The 19,138-nt window shown below is 36.7% G+C and overlaps 1 protein-coding gene across 1 annotated transcript in view; it reads left to right on the forward strand.

The window, feature by feature from the left end:
- The window catches only part of SEMA3E (semaphorin 3E), a 121,629-nt gene that overhangs the window by 95,468 nt on the left and 7,023 nt on the right, over positions 1-19,138 (forward strand). The window contains exons 9-14 of the mRNA XM_015880582.3: positions 283-352; positions 1,575-1,719; positions 7,182-7,404; positions 10,057-10,148; positions 10,757-10,798; positions 13,962-14,128. Of these exons, the coding sequence (XP_015736068.2) occupies positions 283-352; positions 1,575-1,719; positions 7,182-7,404; positions 10,057-10,148; positions 10,757-10,798; positions 13,962-14,128 (739 nt within the window). The remainder of the gene's footprint in view (positions 1-282; positions 353-1,574; positions 1,720-7,181; positions 7,405-10,056; positions 10,149-10,756; positions 10,799-13,961; positions 14,129-19,138) is intronic.

Raw genomic sequence — 19,138 nt, forward strand, 5'->3', positions numbered from 1 at the left:
ACTTAAAATAATCATAGAAAATTATGTACTTTTATGATAATACATCTAACTTTATACCGTGCACATTTTCATTAGTTGAAAACATGCATGTGGAGTTTGTTGTCATCAATTATAGCTTTACTCATTGTATTGATTTTAAAGTATGCTTCTAAAATCTGCATTAAAAAAAAAATAGCATATATGAGTTAAATAAGATTACCCCCACAATCAAAAATGAAGTGTCTCTTTTGGGACTAAAAAAAATTAGTTTGCTATCAATAACTCTTCATTTATATTTTACAGAGGATGTGTTTTTGCTGCAAACTCGTGATAACAAAAATCCAGTGATATTTGGCCTCTTCAGCACTACGAGGTAAACAACTAGGAGAAATAATAGCAGCAGTAGAGGAATGTAGAGGCTACTGAAGACACAGAAGCTCCATGATGAATATCACAGAGATAATACGTAGTAAACAGTTCAATCCATGCTCTATTCACAGTGGTCTTTCTTGTTAATGTAAAAACTGCTTTGTGATGGTGGCTTGAAGTCTCACATCATGATACAGTTTATCTGTTTCCCAGAAAACATGAATTAACTAAGTATTTATCTAACTGATAATCTTCTAGTGTCAACACTGACATACTCCTGCATGGTTATAATAGCAGTCTATGAAAAATACTTGTCTTCCTTGAAGAGCTCCACTGTAATTCAATGTTAATTTGATAGTAAATTAAATTCCTATTAACTTCTTATCAAAGCCTAAATCATTAGCTGCGGTGCTGCTGGTGGCCTTTTTTTCCACATCAGCATAATCCAAGTGCAAACTCATTTCATGGAGATCTAACTTTAGGATGTCACTGGTAGAGAGGAGAAGCTATGCTGTGGCCAGTATTTTGCTCTGTTGCTTCATTGTTTTTGAAGAAATATAGACAAATCTAGCCCTCTAAGGAAATATCCATGTAATACTGTTAGGTTTACTGTTAGGTTCTTGCTGGCTCTCTATGCCAGCAGGAAGAGGTGAACACCTGACTAAAATTATCTAGATCACCTTCTGGAGACTTCAGATAGAGCTGTTTTGCAAGGAGCACTGATGCTTCTTTAAAAAATAATAAATTACTTATTCAGAACTAAGAGTGTAAAATGTATAAAATTTTAAAGGGAAAATATATTATATGTGTATTGATCTACACAGATTAGTCTTTATGACCTTATAACTCTGAACAATGTTTCCATACACTGACACCAAGACATATGAGACCTGAGTTGAGTTCCCTGCTATTCCTCTCCCTCATTTATAGCCTGCGATCATCAGATTGAAATTTGGAGATAAAAGCACTGAACTTTATCAGAGAAGTACTATAAACACACACACACACACACACACACACACACACACACACACACACACACACATATATATAATAAAGATAATTGCAATAATAGTTACAAGAAAAGCATACAGGAAAGATAACGTATTTTTACTCCCTGAATACTGTTCAAGTGTGACTTCTTTTTAATTACATAATAATGCCAGTATAACATGTAGCAAAAACAGCATTCTGTTTTAACAGTGTCTTTGAATTTTACTTTATAGCAATATATTTAGAGGATATGCTATCTGTGTTTACCATATGGCAAGCATCCGTGCAGCTTTCAATGGACCATATGCTCATAAAGAAGGACCAGAGTACCACTGGGCTCTATACGAAGGGAAAGTACCTTATCCTAGACCTGGTTCAGTAAGTACAATGTATTTTCCACGCTTATCATAGTATCATAGTATCATAGTGCGGGTTGGAAGGGACCTTAGAGATCATCGAGTCCAACCCCTGGGATTTGAGCCTTTGTGTAGCAGAGTGGCACTTCTACCACTTGTGCCGCAGGGAGATTCAAACCCGGGCCCCAGTGTTGCAAAGCGACATTCCTACCACTGTGCCACCGGGGCACATATATTATGTTAATATAAATGAACTCAGGAAGAAAAAGCAGACTGCTGCAACTGCAGAATCTTACTGACTTGACAGACCAGGATGTATTTATTCAAACATATATATTGAATCATTAATGAGAAAAAAAAAAAAAAAAAGTGGAATGACTTAGCAATAAGCTTTATCAAGCAGTAGAAATAATAGATCCCAAAGGAAAGCATGGATTTAAATCTACAGGATTTTTAAAAATCTTACTGGGACCTAAATTCAGCAACTTTGTGTTAAGGGACCAACATCCTAAAGATAAAAGAAAAGGGATGGGAAGGAAAAATGAAAATGAATGGGGAAATGGGAAATGAAAGGGAAAAGAAAGGGAGGAAAAAGAAAAGGAAAAAAAATTCTGTTGGAACGAAACTACTAAGATCTTCAAGTTCAACTTCCTGGCCTTTCAGGGCTCACCAAAAGTTAAAGTACATTAATGAGAGCATCGTCCAAATGACTCTGTTCACTAACAGGCACAGGGCAAAGGCATCAGCCACCTCACCAGAAGACTTTTTCCAGTGATTGACTACTGTTGCAATAAATATTTCCTAATATACAGCCTGACCCTCCCTCTGGTGCTGCTTTCCTTTCATTATATCATCAGTTATGAGAGAGCAGAGGCCACCATCTCCCTCTCCATATCCCCTCTTCACAAAATTGCTGACACCAGTGAGGTCACCTCTCAGCTTTCTCTACTTTGGACTAGACAATCCAAGTGTTCTCAGTTTATCTTTAAACACTGTTATAAGATTTATTCCTCTCATTCAAGGATCATGACATTCTTATATTATGGAGCTCAAAACTGCACTCAGTATTGAAAGTAAGATCACACCAACACTAAATATAGCAGGAGAATCACTTCCTTTGACTGGTTGGCTGTTTTGCTTAATGCACCCTAAAATGTAGTTTAATATGCAAAAGACCCTGGGCAACTGCCTTTGAGAGTTGAGTTTGAGTAAAGGTTTGTACAAGATGGCCTCCCAGTATCAGCCATTCTGTGATTCTGTGATTGTACAAACATTATCTTGATCTCAAACTATTTTGTAGTTTCAGTCTACTTATAAGTGTTTCTAAAATTTCTATTTTTGTCATAGAATCACAGAATCACAAGGTTGGAAAGGACCTACAAGATCATCTAGACCAATTGTCTTCCCATTACCACTGCTACCACAAGTCACTAAACCATATTTCATAGCTCCTCATCCAAATGCCTCTTGAACACTGCCAGGAATGGCGACTCCACTGCCTCCCTGGGCAGCCATTCCAGTGTCTGACCTCTCTCTGAGAGAAAAAGGTTTTCCTTATGTTTAATCTAAACCTCTTCTGATACAACTTGCAGCCATTTCCTTGGTTCCTGTTTGTTGCATGGAAGAAGAGGCCAAGCCGCTCATCACAACCTCCCTTCAGGAAGTTGTAGAGTGCAATGAGGTCTCCCCTGAGCCTCCTCTTCTCCAGACTAAACAATCCCAGCTCCCCCAGCTGCCCCTCAAAAGACTTATGCTTCAGACCCCTCACCAGTTTCATTGCCCTTCTCTGGACACATTCCAGGGCCTCAATGTCTTTCTTGTAGTGAGGAGCCCAAAACTGAACACAGTACTTGAGATGCAGGCTCACCGGAGCTGAGTACAGGGGGATGATTACCTCCCTGCTCCTGCTGGCCACACTATTTCTAATGTAGGCCACGATGATGTTGGCCATTTTGGCCACCTGGGCACACCGTTGGCTCATGTTCAGCTGATCATCAATCAACACCCCGTCATATTCTTAGCCCAGGAATTTCATGTCCTACCTCATGGGTGAGGTGATCAGTAGTGCATGAGGGTGCCCTATGCTTTGCTGGGATCCATCATCATTTCACAGATTGTGCACATTCAGGTCCTCCTCCACCTTCCCCTTCCTCCTGTAAGCCCTACAACAGGCAATGCCAGAATAACCCAGAAATGTCGCAGTTTCTTCTTGTCCAATGTCTTTTGGCAATACAGCTACTTACGCACCCATGGCTATAGTTATCTGTTACAAAGGAGCTTTTCTTTACAGTCACTGAAGTTCTACCCTTTTACATGTCCATATTGTGCAGATTTTTTACTCTGTGGGATTCAAAGTCATTTCTAATAGCTGTTTGGCTAAAACCCACAGACAGCTTTCACACTTCACCTCTTTTATTTTCTCATAGGCTAAGGACTCACTCTGTTGAGCTTAATGTTGGAATAAATGGTTGCTGGAGCGTTACTTTCAGTGTTGTTTTTCCTTCTATAACTGAATCAATATTCTTTTTTGTACTAAAAGCAATCATTTGCAGAAGTAAACATTTATCCCCAATGACAGGAAAAAGAGGCTGAAAGGCTTATTAGCTTATCTAGACCATGCCAGTACAGATTTTCTCTCTGTAGTACAATTTTAAATGCATGTCCTCTCTCATTTTAAATTACTGTTATGTCTTCTCCTGGAGTTGGAGAAATAAGTCAAAATACAGAACTGGATGCTAAAAAGAGATTATCTGGGATTCAAGTGCTGTCATTTGACTATGTTGGCCACTGTAATTGTGCTGATATCGATAACAAATGTTGGGTGTTTTTCGGGGGATTTTTTTTTTTTTTTTAAATTACTTAATGTTGAAAGTAAATCATCAGTACCTAGTTGGAATGGATAGATAAATGTTTATCAAATGTTTATCAATGTTTTGTGCAAAACAGTATAAATCAAAGCAATAATTGTTTTCTTTCTTGACATATTTAATAGCAAATTACAGGTTTTACAGTTTTAACAAGTAATGAGATGGGTAGTATCATGCATGGACAGTAAAATGTATGTATATTTTACAAAGATAACATGATACAAGTTCACTAAGTGGCATTAATTTTATCTGCAGGCAGTAGACCTCCCACACGTTGTTTTAACTGGAGCTGGAATAGGCAGAATTTCAGTGCTAATGACCACAGTAGTATATAGATAGCATTACATTTACTGAAGATTGAAAACCATTTTTGGGTAAGAAGGACAGAGCACTGAGCCAGCAACTGAGCAAAGTTGACAATGATTTACAGAAAGGCTGTATTAAGATCCACTCAGAATCAATTCTTCCTCAGCTCTGAATACCCATATTTTTTTTCATAGTAGATTGAAGACTCGCTGACAGGCAAGGCAATGGAGCTGAAGCAAATATTTAAAAAAAAAAAAAAAAAAAAAAAAGAGAGAGAGAGAGAAGGGGCTAGTAATTTTCCCAGGAGAAATATTTCTCGAGTGTTAATCAGTTAATCATGTCTGTCTATAAGTTGCAGAGCAAATTAGGGACCGGAGTAGCTGACTATATCGGCTAACAGAAAATTAATTCATTTTTGACTGCTCATGAACTGTACAGCTCAGAAGTCTTTTTAACACTACCTGTAGCAAGAAGTGAAAACTGTAGTTCATAGTCTTAGGATTCCAAAGAACAGGTCAGAGGAAGAAGAAGAAGAGGTCATTTAGCCCAACTTCTAACTACCAATTACCTTTTCCATTACAAAGGTGACAGTGACAAGAGGCCAAAAATACCTATTATTAGGCATCCCTGTGACTCAGCACACTTTCATCTCAGCTGCTGACTGGGAAAAAATGGAGTCTATATAGAATGAGAAACAGTTAAGAGCTAAATAAATAGAAAATCACAGCTAGAATTGCTGTGTCTGACAGATTTGACAGTTTGCTACTCTGAATTCTCCTTAAAGCACAGCGTTTTTGCAATATTCTAGGTTGCTACTCAAACGATTCACTTAGTGTATTAAGGCTGTGATGCTTCTGAAAATGACATCAGTTACCTCAAAAACAGTGTTCATAGACTTCAGAGTTGGCTGCATTTACTGTTTCAATTCTAGACTAATAGATTTTATTTAATTAAAAACAAGAAGCCTGCAAAGGATTATTTTTTATTAAATCTCTGTGAAACTGGAACTTTACAAAGGGTAGTTGATAATGCCTATTCACTTGATATGCTGTCTAGTGCATGGAAAGCAGAGGCTTAGCCTATCTTCAGGCTCCTGCTCTGTCTCTTCAAGGTAAATTGGCAGTAAAACTCCATCACTAGGTTGATTATGCAATTACTTTAAAGTCAACACCGAACAAATACTTTACTGAAGCTAAGCCCAAAAATTGGAAAAAAACATTGCCCCATTTGAGAAGAGCGGGAGTTTGTCAGTTGCAGCTGGCTGCAAGTTTAAAATTACCATTTCTGGTAAACAACAAGTATTTTATTTCATTTTATTGATTGAAAAAGACCAATTTATGCAGGGAGATGCTGCTACCGTGGCTTTGCTTGGAATGCTTCTTAAAACCACACTGCCTTATGAATATTTTGAGAAAGTAAATGGTTACTGAGATATTTCCAGCTTAATCATAAATGGTTCCAATTAGACATCATGAAGCAAACTCGAAATGCAGAATTTATGTGCAGTTAAGGAACACCATATCCTTTGCAAAGCATCCTAACTTCTCTGTTTAACACATTAAATTATCCCTAATTGCACATTTGACCAAAGGAATAAGCCTCTTTTAATCAGTCATTCACATGAGTGTATTTGCTTTATAAAATGGTAGATTGATCAATGCTAACACTGGCATTTCATACTAACCTATGATATATAATACTTTCATCATGAGTCAGAAATTAGAATAAAATTTAATACTCTTAAAATACTGGAGATCAAGAATTACTGCTCCCACTGGCATCATTTTTAATTGTGCTTAGTTTGTTATGATAAAGTATTTTGCAATCACAAAAAAGAAATTTGACTATAGATTTCAAGAATTACTGCCCTGATGACTTTACATGACTGTCTCTGGAACTGGGAAACCCCTTTCTCCTACCTCTGTCGATGGCCATTTTGATTACAACTTCAATATGAATCTGGGGATGAAACAAATGTTATTTTATTATTATTATTATTATTTTGCCAAAATCTGAATGCTTCAATATTTAGTCTGCTCTTACTATGCCAGACAGGAAGGAGTTTCTAAATGTGGGAGTGCCAAGGTTCTTCTCAGCAGATTAATAGACCTTGATTGTTTGACTTCTCATGATAAATAATCCATACATGCATAAAGCATGGACTTCACAATCACAGGCCCTATTGTATATTTCTGTGCTTATTTTAATGTCAGGTTTTGTGTAGACTTGTCATCATCCCTATGAACAATACTAGTCTCAGACAATTTACTTGGCAATCCTTCAGGGTAATCCATGTTTTCTGTTTTTGCAGTGTGCCAGCAAAGTGAATGGTGGTCTGTACACTACCACCAAAGACTACCCTGATGAAGCTGTCCATTTCGCCAGGAGCCATCCATTAATGTATCAGCCTATCAAGCCTGTTCATAAAAGACCAATTCTTGTAAAAACAGATGGGAAGTACAATCTTAAGCAAATAGCTGTGGACAGAGTGGAAGCTGAAGATGGGCAATATGATGTGTTGTTCATTGGCACAGGTAAAATAAAAAAAACTAGGAATACAAATGTTTTAACAGGTTTTTGACTCCAGGTTGAGGAAATTTTCTAGTCAAAAAATAAAATAATAAAGCATTACAACAGCCCTCTCTAGCAATAGCTCTGTGCATGACTGAGCCAATCTGCACTCATAACATTACAGAAGAGAGTGGTCATTCTAAACTGTGCTGATATGAACAGAAAAATAATGGTAGGAAAAACTTCTAAAGAATAAGAACAGAGACTAAAGTATAGAATTCACAGCCAACACTATTCCTAAAAAGCAATCTTTATACAATTTCTGACATTTTTAAAACCTTACAACACAGTCATGTATCTGAACATCATTCTCAACTGGGATTTAGACTCCAGGAGAAACAAAGATGATATGATTTTCAAAAACATCAGTTCAAGTTTACTCCAATTTTTATCCTCTCCATTTCTGGAGTCCACAAGTCTATCCGATACTGTTAAAAAGAAACTGACAGCTTGACAGTTTTGACACAGCTGAAGGAAGTAAGGCAGATACACTCAAGTTTATATTTGAAAAATAAAATACTAGAAATTTTCTGCCCAGTTTAAAACTTTTATCAAAAGTTACATAGACTTCATTTAACTGCATTTTTAAACACCTACCAAAAATAAGTATGAATATGGTAAATTACATTACAGAGGCACTGTACAGAGTTACTGTAGCCCTAAATAGCTAGAGAATAAAACAAAACAAAATAAAATAAACAAACAAACAAACAAAACCCACATCCTAAAGGTATCTGAAAAATAAGAAACCTTCAGAAAATAAGAGGGAAACTTAGAACTAGAAATGACTGGTCATGTCTAATCTGCTTGGAAAAAAATCCAAGGATTAATATATTCACATTTTATCTAGTTGACAACAGGAGTGGTGACACAAATAATATTGACTATTTTGACTAGGCAAGCATATTCAGTGAATTATTTTTTACTTAATGAAATTCCTCTGATAAGCACTTTTCAGTGTTGAAAACAGTCAGAAGTATACTCATAGAACAGTAAAAGCTAATTTATACTTGTTTTGTATTTCAAGCTTTTAAATTGCCTCAGTACAGTCTCAGCATTGGACTTTGTGTGGTCTGTAAAACATTGTGTCATATACCACTTCTGTCTCTAATGCAGACTTTATAATGGTGACAAGGTTTTTCATATTTACTACTCCCGAATTTATGATTGAGATGTCAGATTTTTGTATACAAGTCCTATATTCAGCAAAGCTGAAACTAATGAAGCTTAGGTACATGTTTCAGGTTGTGCTGAACTGGCACCCAACAAATGCTTAGTTTTGAGATGTCCAATTTCAGATGACAAGAAATTCCATCATAGGAATTTGGCATTCAGAAACTGCAAGTTGATTTCTTCATTCTGTGTTCTGGCAAAGTTCCCATCAGAAAGCTCCCTGCTTCTCTTGTCAATATAATATTAGAAAGAGTTAATCCTTTTTTATCTGAGTCCAGCACCTTCTGTGTAACATTTGTAAGCAGCCTTAAAGTTCAGCAGGTTTCCTTGAGGTTAGAAAGGTTTTTCAAAGCAGAAATGTGAACACTCGGACTAACTTTCCACATATCTGTCAGAAATATTTGAAGAATCATAAAATCATTATGCCTGGAAAAGGCCTGTAAGATCATCTGTTCAACCATCCACTCATCACCAATAATGCCCACTAAATTAAGTCCCTGAGCACCGCAACAGTAAACAAGAATTACTTATGAAAATCTGAACTCAAACTGTATTTTTTTTACTGACTCATTACAAAATTTTGGTCCTCACATATTCTCTTTGAGAAGTAGTTCCCCTTTATGTTTGCCTCTTTGATCTTTTGCTGAATATTTTTTTCCCATTGTTTGCTTAATATTTCACCTGCAAACCAAAGGTGGCAGAAAGTAACATAAGGAGTTGATAGCTGCCATTGTTGATGACAGATTTTCAGATTAAGGAAAGTAAGATGCTTCAATAATAGTCAACAAGACAAAACTGAAGTGGTGGAATACCAGATGCTATTCTTGTGTTTTAATTTCCTGAAGTAGCTGTACTGACAAATATACTGATGGACCTAAATTCCAAAGTGCCTTAAACTTTTTGAAAGTACAGCTTTTCTTTGCTTATCTTTCTTTTATTAACACCTTCAGCTCAACAGCAGCTCAGTGAGAAAAAGAGGACTGCATATAATAAAGCCCTGAATTTGTTGGTGTTTTTGCCTGGAAGAATAGAACTTCTGTGAGAAATTAGGGATAGTTACTAGATTCCTAACTAGTGTCAACACTCAGATCTTATAATTAAAACCACTTAACACTCCCATGACTTGATGGACTCCCGTTCCTACTGTCATTTCTTTTTTTCAGATATGACCACTCTGTTATTTTGCAGAAAACCAAGGTGTTATGACCTAGACTTTGAAAAATGCTAACTAATTAATCGTGTTTCTCAGGGGTGTCTCAGATGGCTCTTAGGTGCCAGATAGGCCAGAGCATGTCACAATATCTTTGGAACATGTTAGTATGTGTGATTGTTTTCTAAGATTAGTATGTGTGTTCTGTAGCCATTATTTAATGTCTTTGAAGGCCAAATAAAAGTTTCCATAAATTTTATTACAGTATTTTTATGTTTGTTTTTCTTCACAGATAATGGAATTGTGCTGAAAGTCATTACAATTTACAATCAAGAGACAGAATCAATGGAAGAAGTAATTCTTGAAGAGCTGCAAGTATTCAAGGTGAACCGTGCTGTATATGAAGCATATATAAAACTGTCTTGAAAATTTTTCAGTTAAATTTTAAAAATGTGACATACGTTACATAATAGTTGTCTGCAACAATTTTTCTAATTATCTATTATAAGACATAAATTCTTCATTTTCTACTGTTTTTTTTTTTTCAGTAGACTTATTAGGAGCTACATTTTGCCATTGCTCCAGGAAATCTGAACAGAAAACAGAGGAGAGTATTGAGAAGGAATTCCTGTTATTTTCAATTTTATCTTCAATTAATGTTTTGTTACAAAGAACATTACACTTTCATTTAGGACAAAAGTAGTTCAGTGGTGGCATGAGATAATGCTCTGTTTAGCAGGGAAACTGTAGTGTTCCTGTGGCTCTGATAATCCAGAAGTGCTGGTTTGTCGTTTTTAAATAAACTCTTTTAAAGCAGTACTTTCCCAAACCACAATTTCCCCACATCTTTTTGGAGGATCAGAACTTAGAATAAAAAATCAAAGTATCTAGCAGTGTTGAATACAAGTAAATATTAACACTATTTTGCCTAATTTATTCTCATAGTAAAGCCACATGATTTTTTCTAAGCAAGGATGTTTCCTATTTTCTAGGTGCCAATTCCTATTATTTCAATGGAAATCTCCTCAAAAAGGGTAAGTGATGAGTTTCACATGCAAAAATTGTGACTCAAATGTAATAAAGCTGTAAACATTAGATAGATGGATGATAGGTAGGTAAATAGTTAGACAGACAGATAGATAGATAGATAGATAGATAGATAGATAGATAGATAGATAGATAGATATAGATAGCTGTACATAACCTCTAACAAGATCTTGTCTGCTAACAGCAAATCCATTTGTAATACAAATTCTGGTTCTGTTCCTTTATGAAGAATTTATGTTTTCTAATTCCAAGATTCAATCTGTTAAACCACTCTCTGTTTTTTACATGTATTGTTCACACAAAAACAAGTGAAAAAGCAATTTGATCAATGAGATACTGGCAGAGTAATCATGATAGGGATTAGCTTGGTGGATGTGACAACTCAAGGAAAAGCTCCTTGCTGATAAATGCATATGGACTTCAGTCCCACAGCAATTTAAGTTCTAAATAAGCCTTACTGGGTGTCCCATAAATTCAGTTAACAATGAAGGCAGAGCTGTTTAGGCCTGACTCCCTTCAGAGTTTCTGTTAGCCTCTCCTAATACAAATACTTATTATTCTTGTAAATAGATACTCATCTGTTCCCTATTGTAGATATGGACCCATCTCAGGATGGAGCCATTATAAACATCCCAGGATGCTAATTTCTTAACGTAGACAACTATTGAAATATAGGTGCATAGAAATACGGCAAAACAAAAATAACAAAGAAGGAGGATTGCATTGATAGGAGGTGTGATTGTGACTCAAAGATCATTTTCATTTTGGTGGCTAGTAAACTTGCATTCTTCTGTAGACAGTGTAGAAATAAAAACTCCTCTGATAATGATTTGGGTGAGGATCCTAACTTGATTTTTATTTCTGAATTATTTCCTGGATCTATTTATTTATTTATTTACTTTTACATAGACTTCTAAAGGAGCTCTGAAGACTAGGTTGCCTAACATTACAACTAAGTGAACATTTTGTAGAATCACAAAATAATTTGAGCTGAAAGGGAGTCTGGAAAAAAAAAAAAAAAAGAGTATCATTTCAGATGTCTGCTTATTGGCTCTTGGTGAAATGTCACAGTAAATGGATTATGCTGGAAGAGTGAGAAGGATACACTATATTAAAAGGGAAGTAGTCTGCCACCATTATACCCAAGACATCTGCTAACTCCACAGTTTCAAGAAGCACCTGGAAATTATGGAGAGAATAGTAGGAAAGTTGCCAAAACTATTCAGTGGTTGAAGATTAAATGTTCCTGCGGGCAGTAGAAGCTGCTCTACTTTTTCAACATATCAAAGAGAAAAGGGAGAGACAATTGGGCATCCAGGCATTGAATTTCACCCAACTTAGTGACTTATTGTAGAAGCAAAGGAGGGGGAAGGCTTTGAACATTGATTTCAAAGCAATAAAAGTCAATTCAGATTTCTGAGTATAGACAAATTCAATCTAGAAATAGCATGAAGTTTCATGGTACTAAAGAAAATTAAATGCTGGAATGTGTGTACATAGCTGGCACAAAATCATTTTGCATTTAACATTAGACTTGTGCACAGAAGTATAATGTAGTTAGGATTATGTGAAGAAAAAAAAAAAAAAAAAAAGTTATGCAATTTCTCTGCCTAAACATTTTTTTCTAGTCTTCCTTAACTGTAGAGTTTGTGAACCTATAGAGATTTCTTTGTTAGCTTTGTTTCAGTGGCATTATAACATTCACCAGTCTTCACTATGTCAGTGATATAATAAAATATCTTGTTTCAGGCTTGAGCTGTTTATCTTTGTGGCTAAAAGATAATGCTCTTCTTTGATGTTCTGTTTGCTAGATATTGGATGCTTTTTGCTCTCCTCTGATGAACCAAACTGTACAGTAGAGCTTACTCTTTTTAACAGATGAAAGAGAAAATTCCTTTTTTTACATGTCACTTAATGTGCTATTCACATCTTCTGGGACAGTCATGTTGCAGCCTTGGCAGACAAGAAAGAATTACCCTCTAACAAGGATCTTAGGTTTAGTTATCTGATTCAGTTCCTGTTTATCTGTATTATCTCAGCTGAAGAAGTCCTCAAATATTGCTGTTACCAGCCTCTCCTGGTCTCTTCCACTGGTATTTCTGAGAGTTAAAATTAGTAACCTAAAAAGATAGTGGGTATGTAATCAGGTTCATGAATGAACTATTTGGATTAAATTTCATGGTTTGTGATAGGCAAGCCAGGTTAAGTGAGCTAACTGCATTTTCCAGCTTTAAACAACTTTAATATAGCGTTCTTAAAGCTTGTGCTTTCTTTGGCCATTTGGATAAACCCAGTTCAGAAGGAATCCTTTTTCTATCTGGAAAAACATTGGAATTGAGCCATGCAAAAGCATTTCCTATTGCAGTGCATATTTCTGTGTTCAGTCCATTTTCATTCACCAGCAACAAGATTTTTCTCAAATCCCTGTAAACTCAAGATGTTCTTTTCTGAATTTATTATCCCATCCACTTCTGACTCACATTGATCATATTTCATTTATTTTGTAAAGGAAAACTTAGATGACTCAAACACCCTTAGTGTTAATGTTGAGGAAAAAAATAATAATAATAATAGTAAAGAAGATATAGTGTGACCAATTAATTCATAAGAAAAGACTGTACGGTAGCAGAAAAGGAATATCTAAGTCCTTTGTACTGAAGGATTATGTAAAACATAGTGCTACTGTGCTTTTGTATGTGTGAACATACTGTACGTATGTAGCAACATCAAATGCTAAACATACCTGATAAGTCCAGTTTTAAGGCTGAGGTTGCTTTCAACTTTTTCAAAGATGATCTTTGATTAGTACTTTATGTCAAGCTTTCTTATGCAGATTGGTTAGGTGATAGAAGTGTAAGGAGGAAACTACCTCAAGGAAGTCTCTGTTTAAACACAAAGCTTAGAGTTGAAACTTCAAAAGCGAGGAAATTCCAAACCATATTTGTTTATTCTAATTTCCTTCTGTTCCACCATCCTCATGCATGAGAGTTTAGACTGTTGTCAGTTTTCCTACAGAGTAACTCTGCCTCCCTCAGGGCATAGGCTGGATGCACAACAAAGCTGAAACTAATATTTCTTTAAAACTCCACTTGTTACAGAAGTCATCTTGGAAGTTCTAGCAACTGAATTGTATGTGTTATGCTTTTCCAGCAACAGCTCTACATTGGAACTGAGTCAGTCATAGCACAAGTGAAGTTTCACCAGTGTGACATGTATGGCACAGCCTGTGCTGACTGCTGCCTGGCTCGAGATCCCTACTGTGCTTGGGATGGCATCTCCTGCTCCCGGTACTACCCCACAGGAATGCAGGCAAAGAGGTGAGAACTACTTCTTTCTGTGCAATCTGTCTTGTGAAATAGCTTTAGAAATGTTCCTAATACACTGAAGGATTTTTACAAAAGATGAATCCCAAAGTTTTGAACGAAATGAATACCATGGACAAATTAAATGGATAAATCATAGACTATGGGAATAATATATGAGTGTATGTATAAGGAAAAACAAGATAGGATGTGGTAATTAGCTAGGATGTGTAGAAATTGTGGAACCTGAGCATGATATAAATAGTATGGAATAAGGGGTGGATATTGTCTTAATTTCAGCTAGGACAGAATTATTTTCTTCCAAGTGTCAGTTATCACAGAATCACAGAATTATCAAGGTTGGAAAAGACCTAGAAGATCATCCAGTCCAACCATCATCAATACTTCCCAGTTAAATCATATCCCCCAACACAACATCCAAACTTTTCTTGAACACCTCCATGATCGGTGACTCCACCACCTCCCTGGGCAGTGCATTCCAGTGCCTGACTACCCTTGATGCAGCGTTTTGGTTCTGGGAGGAAAACAATGTTGATAACATGTTTACATTTATATTTGCTGCTAAGCATTGTTGTACAGAGCCTAGATCATTCTCAGTGAAGGCCCAAGGAACTGAGAGGCACAGAATTACAGGCACAGCTGACTTAAGCTGGACAAAGGAATATTTCATACCATATGACTTCATGCGGGAGTTTTGAGGGGGGTGGAAATTCACATAGCTCTCTTCCACTTCTCAGAGGGCTGCCTGGGCATCAGTTGGGGTGTGGTGAGCAATTGCTTGTGCATTAGTTTTTATATACATTTATCATAACTAATGTCCATTTCCTTTTCTCTATCTCAGTAAGTAGTTGTATCTCAATTCACAAGTTCTACTTCATATTTTTTATTCTCTCCCCCATCCCACTGGGAAGTGGGGCAGTAAGCAAACAACTGAGTGGTGCTCAGCTATCTGTTGGGTTAAACCACAACAGACATAAACTGGATTACAAGGAATAATTCATGAATTAAACGCAGTTATTATGACAACTACTTAGTTATTATTTGAAGAAAGTTTTAAGCAAACCTCAATTTCCTTTCATTTCTTTTGGTCAGCAAGGGAAAGATGGACTCTTCATTCTTTATAAAATCAGGGATTCATTTTGGCAGTATTTATTCAGAAAGCATATCATAAAGCAATAACATATCTAACAGAATTTTTTGGGGGGAAGGAGGAAAAAAAAACAACAAGAATCTGATAGCCACCCATTTCCAGCAGTGAAAGCTGAACTTAGATGAATTTATACATTCAGATTGTTCTGGAGGTCCATTCAAATCATGAACCTAACTTGGGCACTTTAAAATCCCCTGGGCAGACTTCTCACCATTACTAATCACTCATTCATGGCTTCTGGCCCTCATTCTTTGTGCAGTGATTTGCCATATAGCTATCATCTTACCCTCCCTCTCAAACCCAGGTTCTCTAATTCAGTGACAAAGATACCTGATCAAACATATAAAACGTGTATAATATAATCCAGACATTTTTACAGCACTTCTAAAAGATATCAAATACAGAAATTGTTGGATAATGTGTTTTTTTCGGGGGGTAGTGAGCATTAAAAAGTCAAAATGAGAAATACAGCCAATGATAGCATGCTAAAAATCTCTTGGAGTTATTGCACTGAGCAGCAGGTTAAACCAAGTAGGAAAGGTATCCCACTTTATAGGATTATATAGTCTTCTCATGTCTCTTGCAAGCAGCCCTATGGGAGGAACATAGGCTCTGGCTTCCTGCTCCATGTGAGACCTTGGAATCAGATTAAGGAAGATGAACAGATGGGCCAAGCAGATTTATATCCTATAATGTATATATAAATTGGGTTATTGTAATAATGCTTGTGGGTCAGTTATCTGAGATGTAAAAACCATCTGGGAAAGAGGGTAAGGGGTAAAAGCTTTCCTACCAGCCTGCTTAGGCTGCACCCACATTTATGTTGTTGTGCAAGCTGTTTATCATCCATGAAAAGATAAGAGAAACTTGCTCACTCCTTAACTCAGTTGCACATTTTTAGCATACTTCTCACCTAAGACAACTTCCAGAGTAGCAGTCTCTAAGTTCCCTGACAGATGCATTTATCCAGTGATATGGGAAGCACCCCAGGCACCTTCCTGTGCCTTACCTCCTTAGCATTCATCAGGCCAGTCTCTAAAAGAAGAAAATACTTCTCTTATCACCCTCCTGCTCTCAAGATAAGAGCTGCAGCAGTGAAGAAGGGATTTACACTCTATTGAATGTTCTCAAGGTCTGTAAAACTTGTTTTACATTTAAGAGTTTGGTGGACAGCCAGCAGGAACACCTAATATTGAAAGAAATTAATAGTATTTTCTTTGTTCACTTTAACTAGTGTCAAAAGCTCAGAACTTCTTAACAGCTATGAGCTTGTATTAACTGTGCAGTAGATGGCAAGGCAAAGAGTGCTCAGGGCACACATACAGAAGTCGTTTAACTGCTGGGATTCAGGTGGAACCATTGCTAGGAAGAGCAGGCCTCATGAGATAACATGGAGTTTTCTCCTTCTCAGTTACAAGAGTTATCACCTTCTCAGGCAATAACCCTGCCATTGCTCTAGACACATCTGATGCCACATACCAGAGCAGACACCTCTTAATTTGGCTTGGCTTTCTCTCAGAGTTTGATGTAGACTTTTGCACAATTGGTTTAGGGTGAGCTTCTGAACTGTAAGAGCAGCCCTTGTGAGAGAAGTTAAGAGTACTAAGAAATCTCTTTAAATTCCTGTCCAACTAGTGCTGAACTGAAGCAGAGATACACAGTACATCCTGCTCCCATTGGTTCATGTGCTGTCTGCTTTAGACCTTAATGCCTTCAGGGTATGACAAGTATTTAGAGAAGCATGAAACAAAAAAACCCTGTAAATTAAGGCACATGCAGGATATAGAGAACTGCAGCAGAAATTAAACAAACAAAAAAACAGAACAAAACAAAAACAACCACAGAAGACATAACCAACCCCCTGCTTGGAAACCAGTACTAACTTATTTAATTCTGAAAGCCTATATTTTAATTCCTTGCAAATTCTTAGTCTTTATAATTAATTAAATGTGGGATTTAATTAGGGAGACTTAAAAACTGAGCCAAAAGTCCCACATCCCAGTGCTGGCAGTACAGAATACCACATTGTCACAGTAGTTACAGGTGAGCAGCTCTGGTATACTGCAGATACTTGAGATGCCAGAAAGAAATTATTTTGCAGTCAACTTCACTGAAATATTCACTGAAAGCAAAGAGTTCCAGTATTTAAATAGCTGTTTTAGTTCACTGTTACCTCAGTAATGTGATTTAGGCAGGTTCAGTGCTTTTTCACAAGCACTAAATTCCACTGATGAGATTCTTCCAATATCTATGCCAACAAAATGTCCGGGCTGAAAAAGGGTTGTATCTTAAAATAAATTCCATCCACCTTTTGCAGGTCTGCTAACCCGAACTCATGAACACACGGCTCCTTGCACTACCTGCAATCGGCCACCAGAGGGCGCGGTAGTGCGGGGCTGCGGCCAGGCCCGGATGGTTGCGCTCGTTTTATAACCGTGTTGGCAGCCTGGGTGCCCCCGTACTGGCCCGCAATGTACCGACCCTTGTGGGAAGAGAATGAAAACCTATGTATTTTTCCTAAGTCTCTGTATTGCTGCTGAATATCCTTTCACAGCACTAATCAAGCTGATAGGCAAAAGAATATTTCAAGCATTCAGTTGTTTTTTTTTTAAAGTTTCTACTTACATTGCCTTTAAAAATATCTTAAATTGCCTTGCCTTAAATTATATGCTGTCATTTGAGTAAAATGCTTTTCACAGAAAGGATATGGGTGCTAACTTAAATGTCACTCTGTTGTAACATTTTGTTCTGCACATGAAAACTCAGTCTGCTGCTTCATGTTTTCAAACTGTAATGAAACCTTTTCTCTCTGGATCTTTTTGACTCTGCCTCATCTATCCCTGGGAAAATGGTAAAGAAACATGTACAGGTGATGGTGATGGTGGCCGTATTCTTTTCCTGCAGATAATTTTTTATTAAAAGTTACAGATTATACATCCACGTACTCTACCTGTGCTAGTCACTGAATATTGTCCTTGTAATATTTTATCTCAGTATTTTGTGATAGTTTATTGTTCATGGAATTCTGAATTAAGTGAGTACCAAGAAAAAAATAAGAAGTGCAAGGCTTATGTCAGTGTTTGTGAAATACATTTATCTCCCAGCACCTTTCTGTGTTTCAGCACTGCTCCCCATTCCATCCTACTCTTGAAAGAGCACTGAAGTGAAGGTACAGGTAAATGTATCTTCCCTCATTGCCACCAAACAAATATTTATTTCTCCGGAATGGCTCCAACAACTGGAGAAATATTGTTGTTTTACAAGACTAGGATGTTTTTAGTTCATCAGGAAGTGCTTAGTACTTAGTACGTACTGACTAAGTGCTTACTTACTTACTACATATCTACTAACAGTCCATTTCTTACTAAAGAGTGCTGCCTCACAGCAGTGAAGTTTTCTTCTTCATTTGTTTTTTAAGGCTAATGTCAATTTTATTTTTACATATTTTTGCAAGAGAATGTGTCTTATGAATAATCTATATACACTGATATGCAAAGCTGGTAGCACTACCACTAGCACTTAAAAGTAATCAGTAAGGACAGCTACCACATCTTTACATTAAAATGAAAATTCCCAGGATTAATTAAAGCCCTTTTGCTATCACTGAATATCAGCTTCTGTTTAGAAATATGTATTTTTAGCACCTAGTCTGCCTAGAGGTCCCCATGTTGTCCATGCTGAATTTGGAGATTCCACTGTAAAAGTGATGGCAAAACATTAGCTCTGATATTATGAATATCATTAAAGACTAAAGCTGTTCTGTTGGTCCTCCGGTACCCCTAGATCAAAAGTCAATTTGAGTGATAGAATTCAGCAAATAGTTACAATCTAATTGCACTTTTGAGATATGGTGA

This window comes from Coturnix japonica, chromosome 1 (assembly GCF_054131305.1).
Source record: "Coturnix japonica strain WE chromosome 1, WE-NBRP24, whole genome shotgun sequence".
Taxonomy (NCBI): Eukaryota; Metazoa; Chordata; class Aves; order Galliformes; family Phasianidae; genus Coturnix; species Coturnix japonica.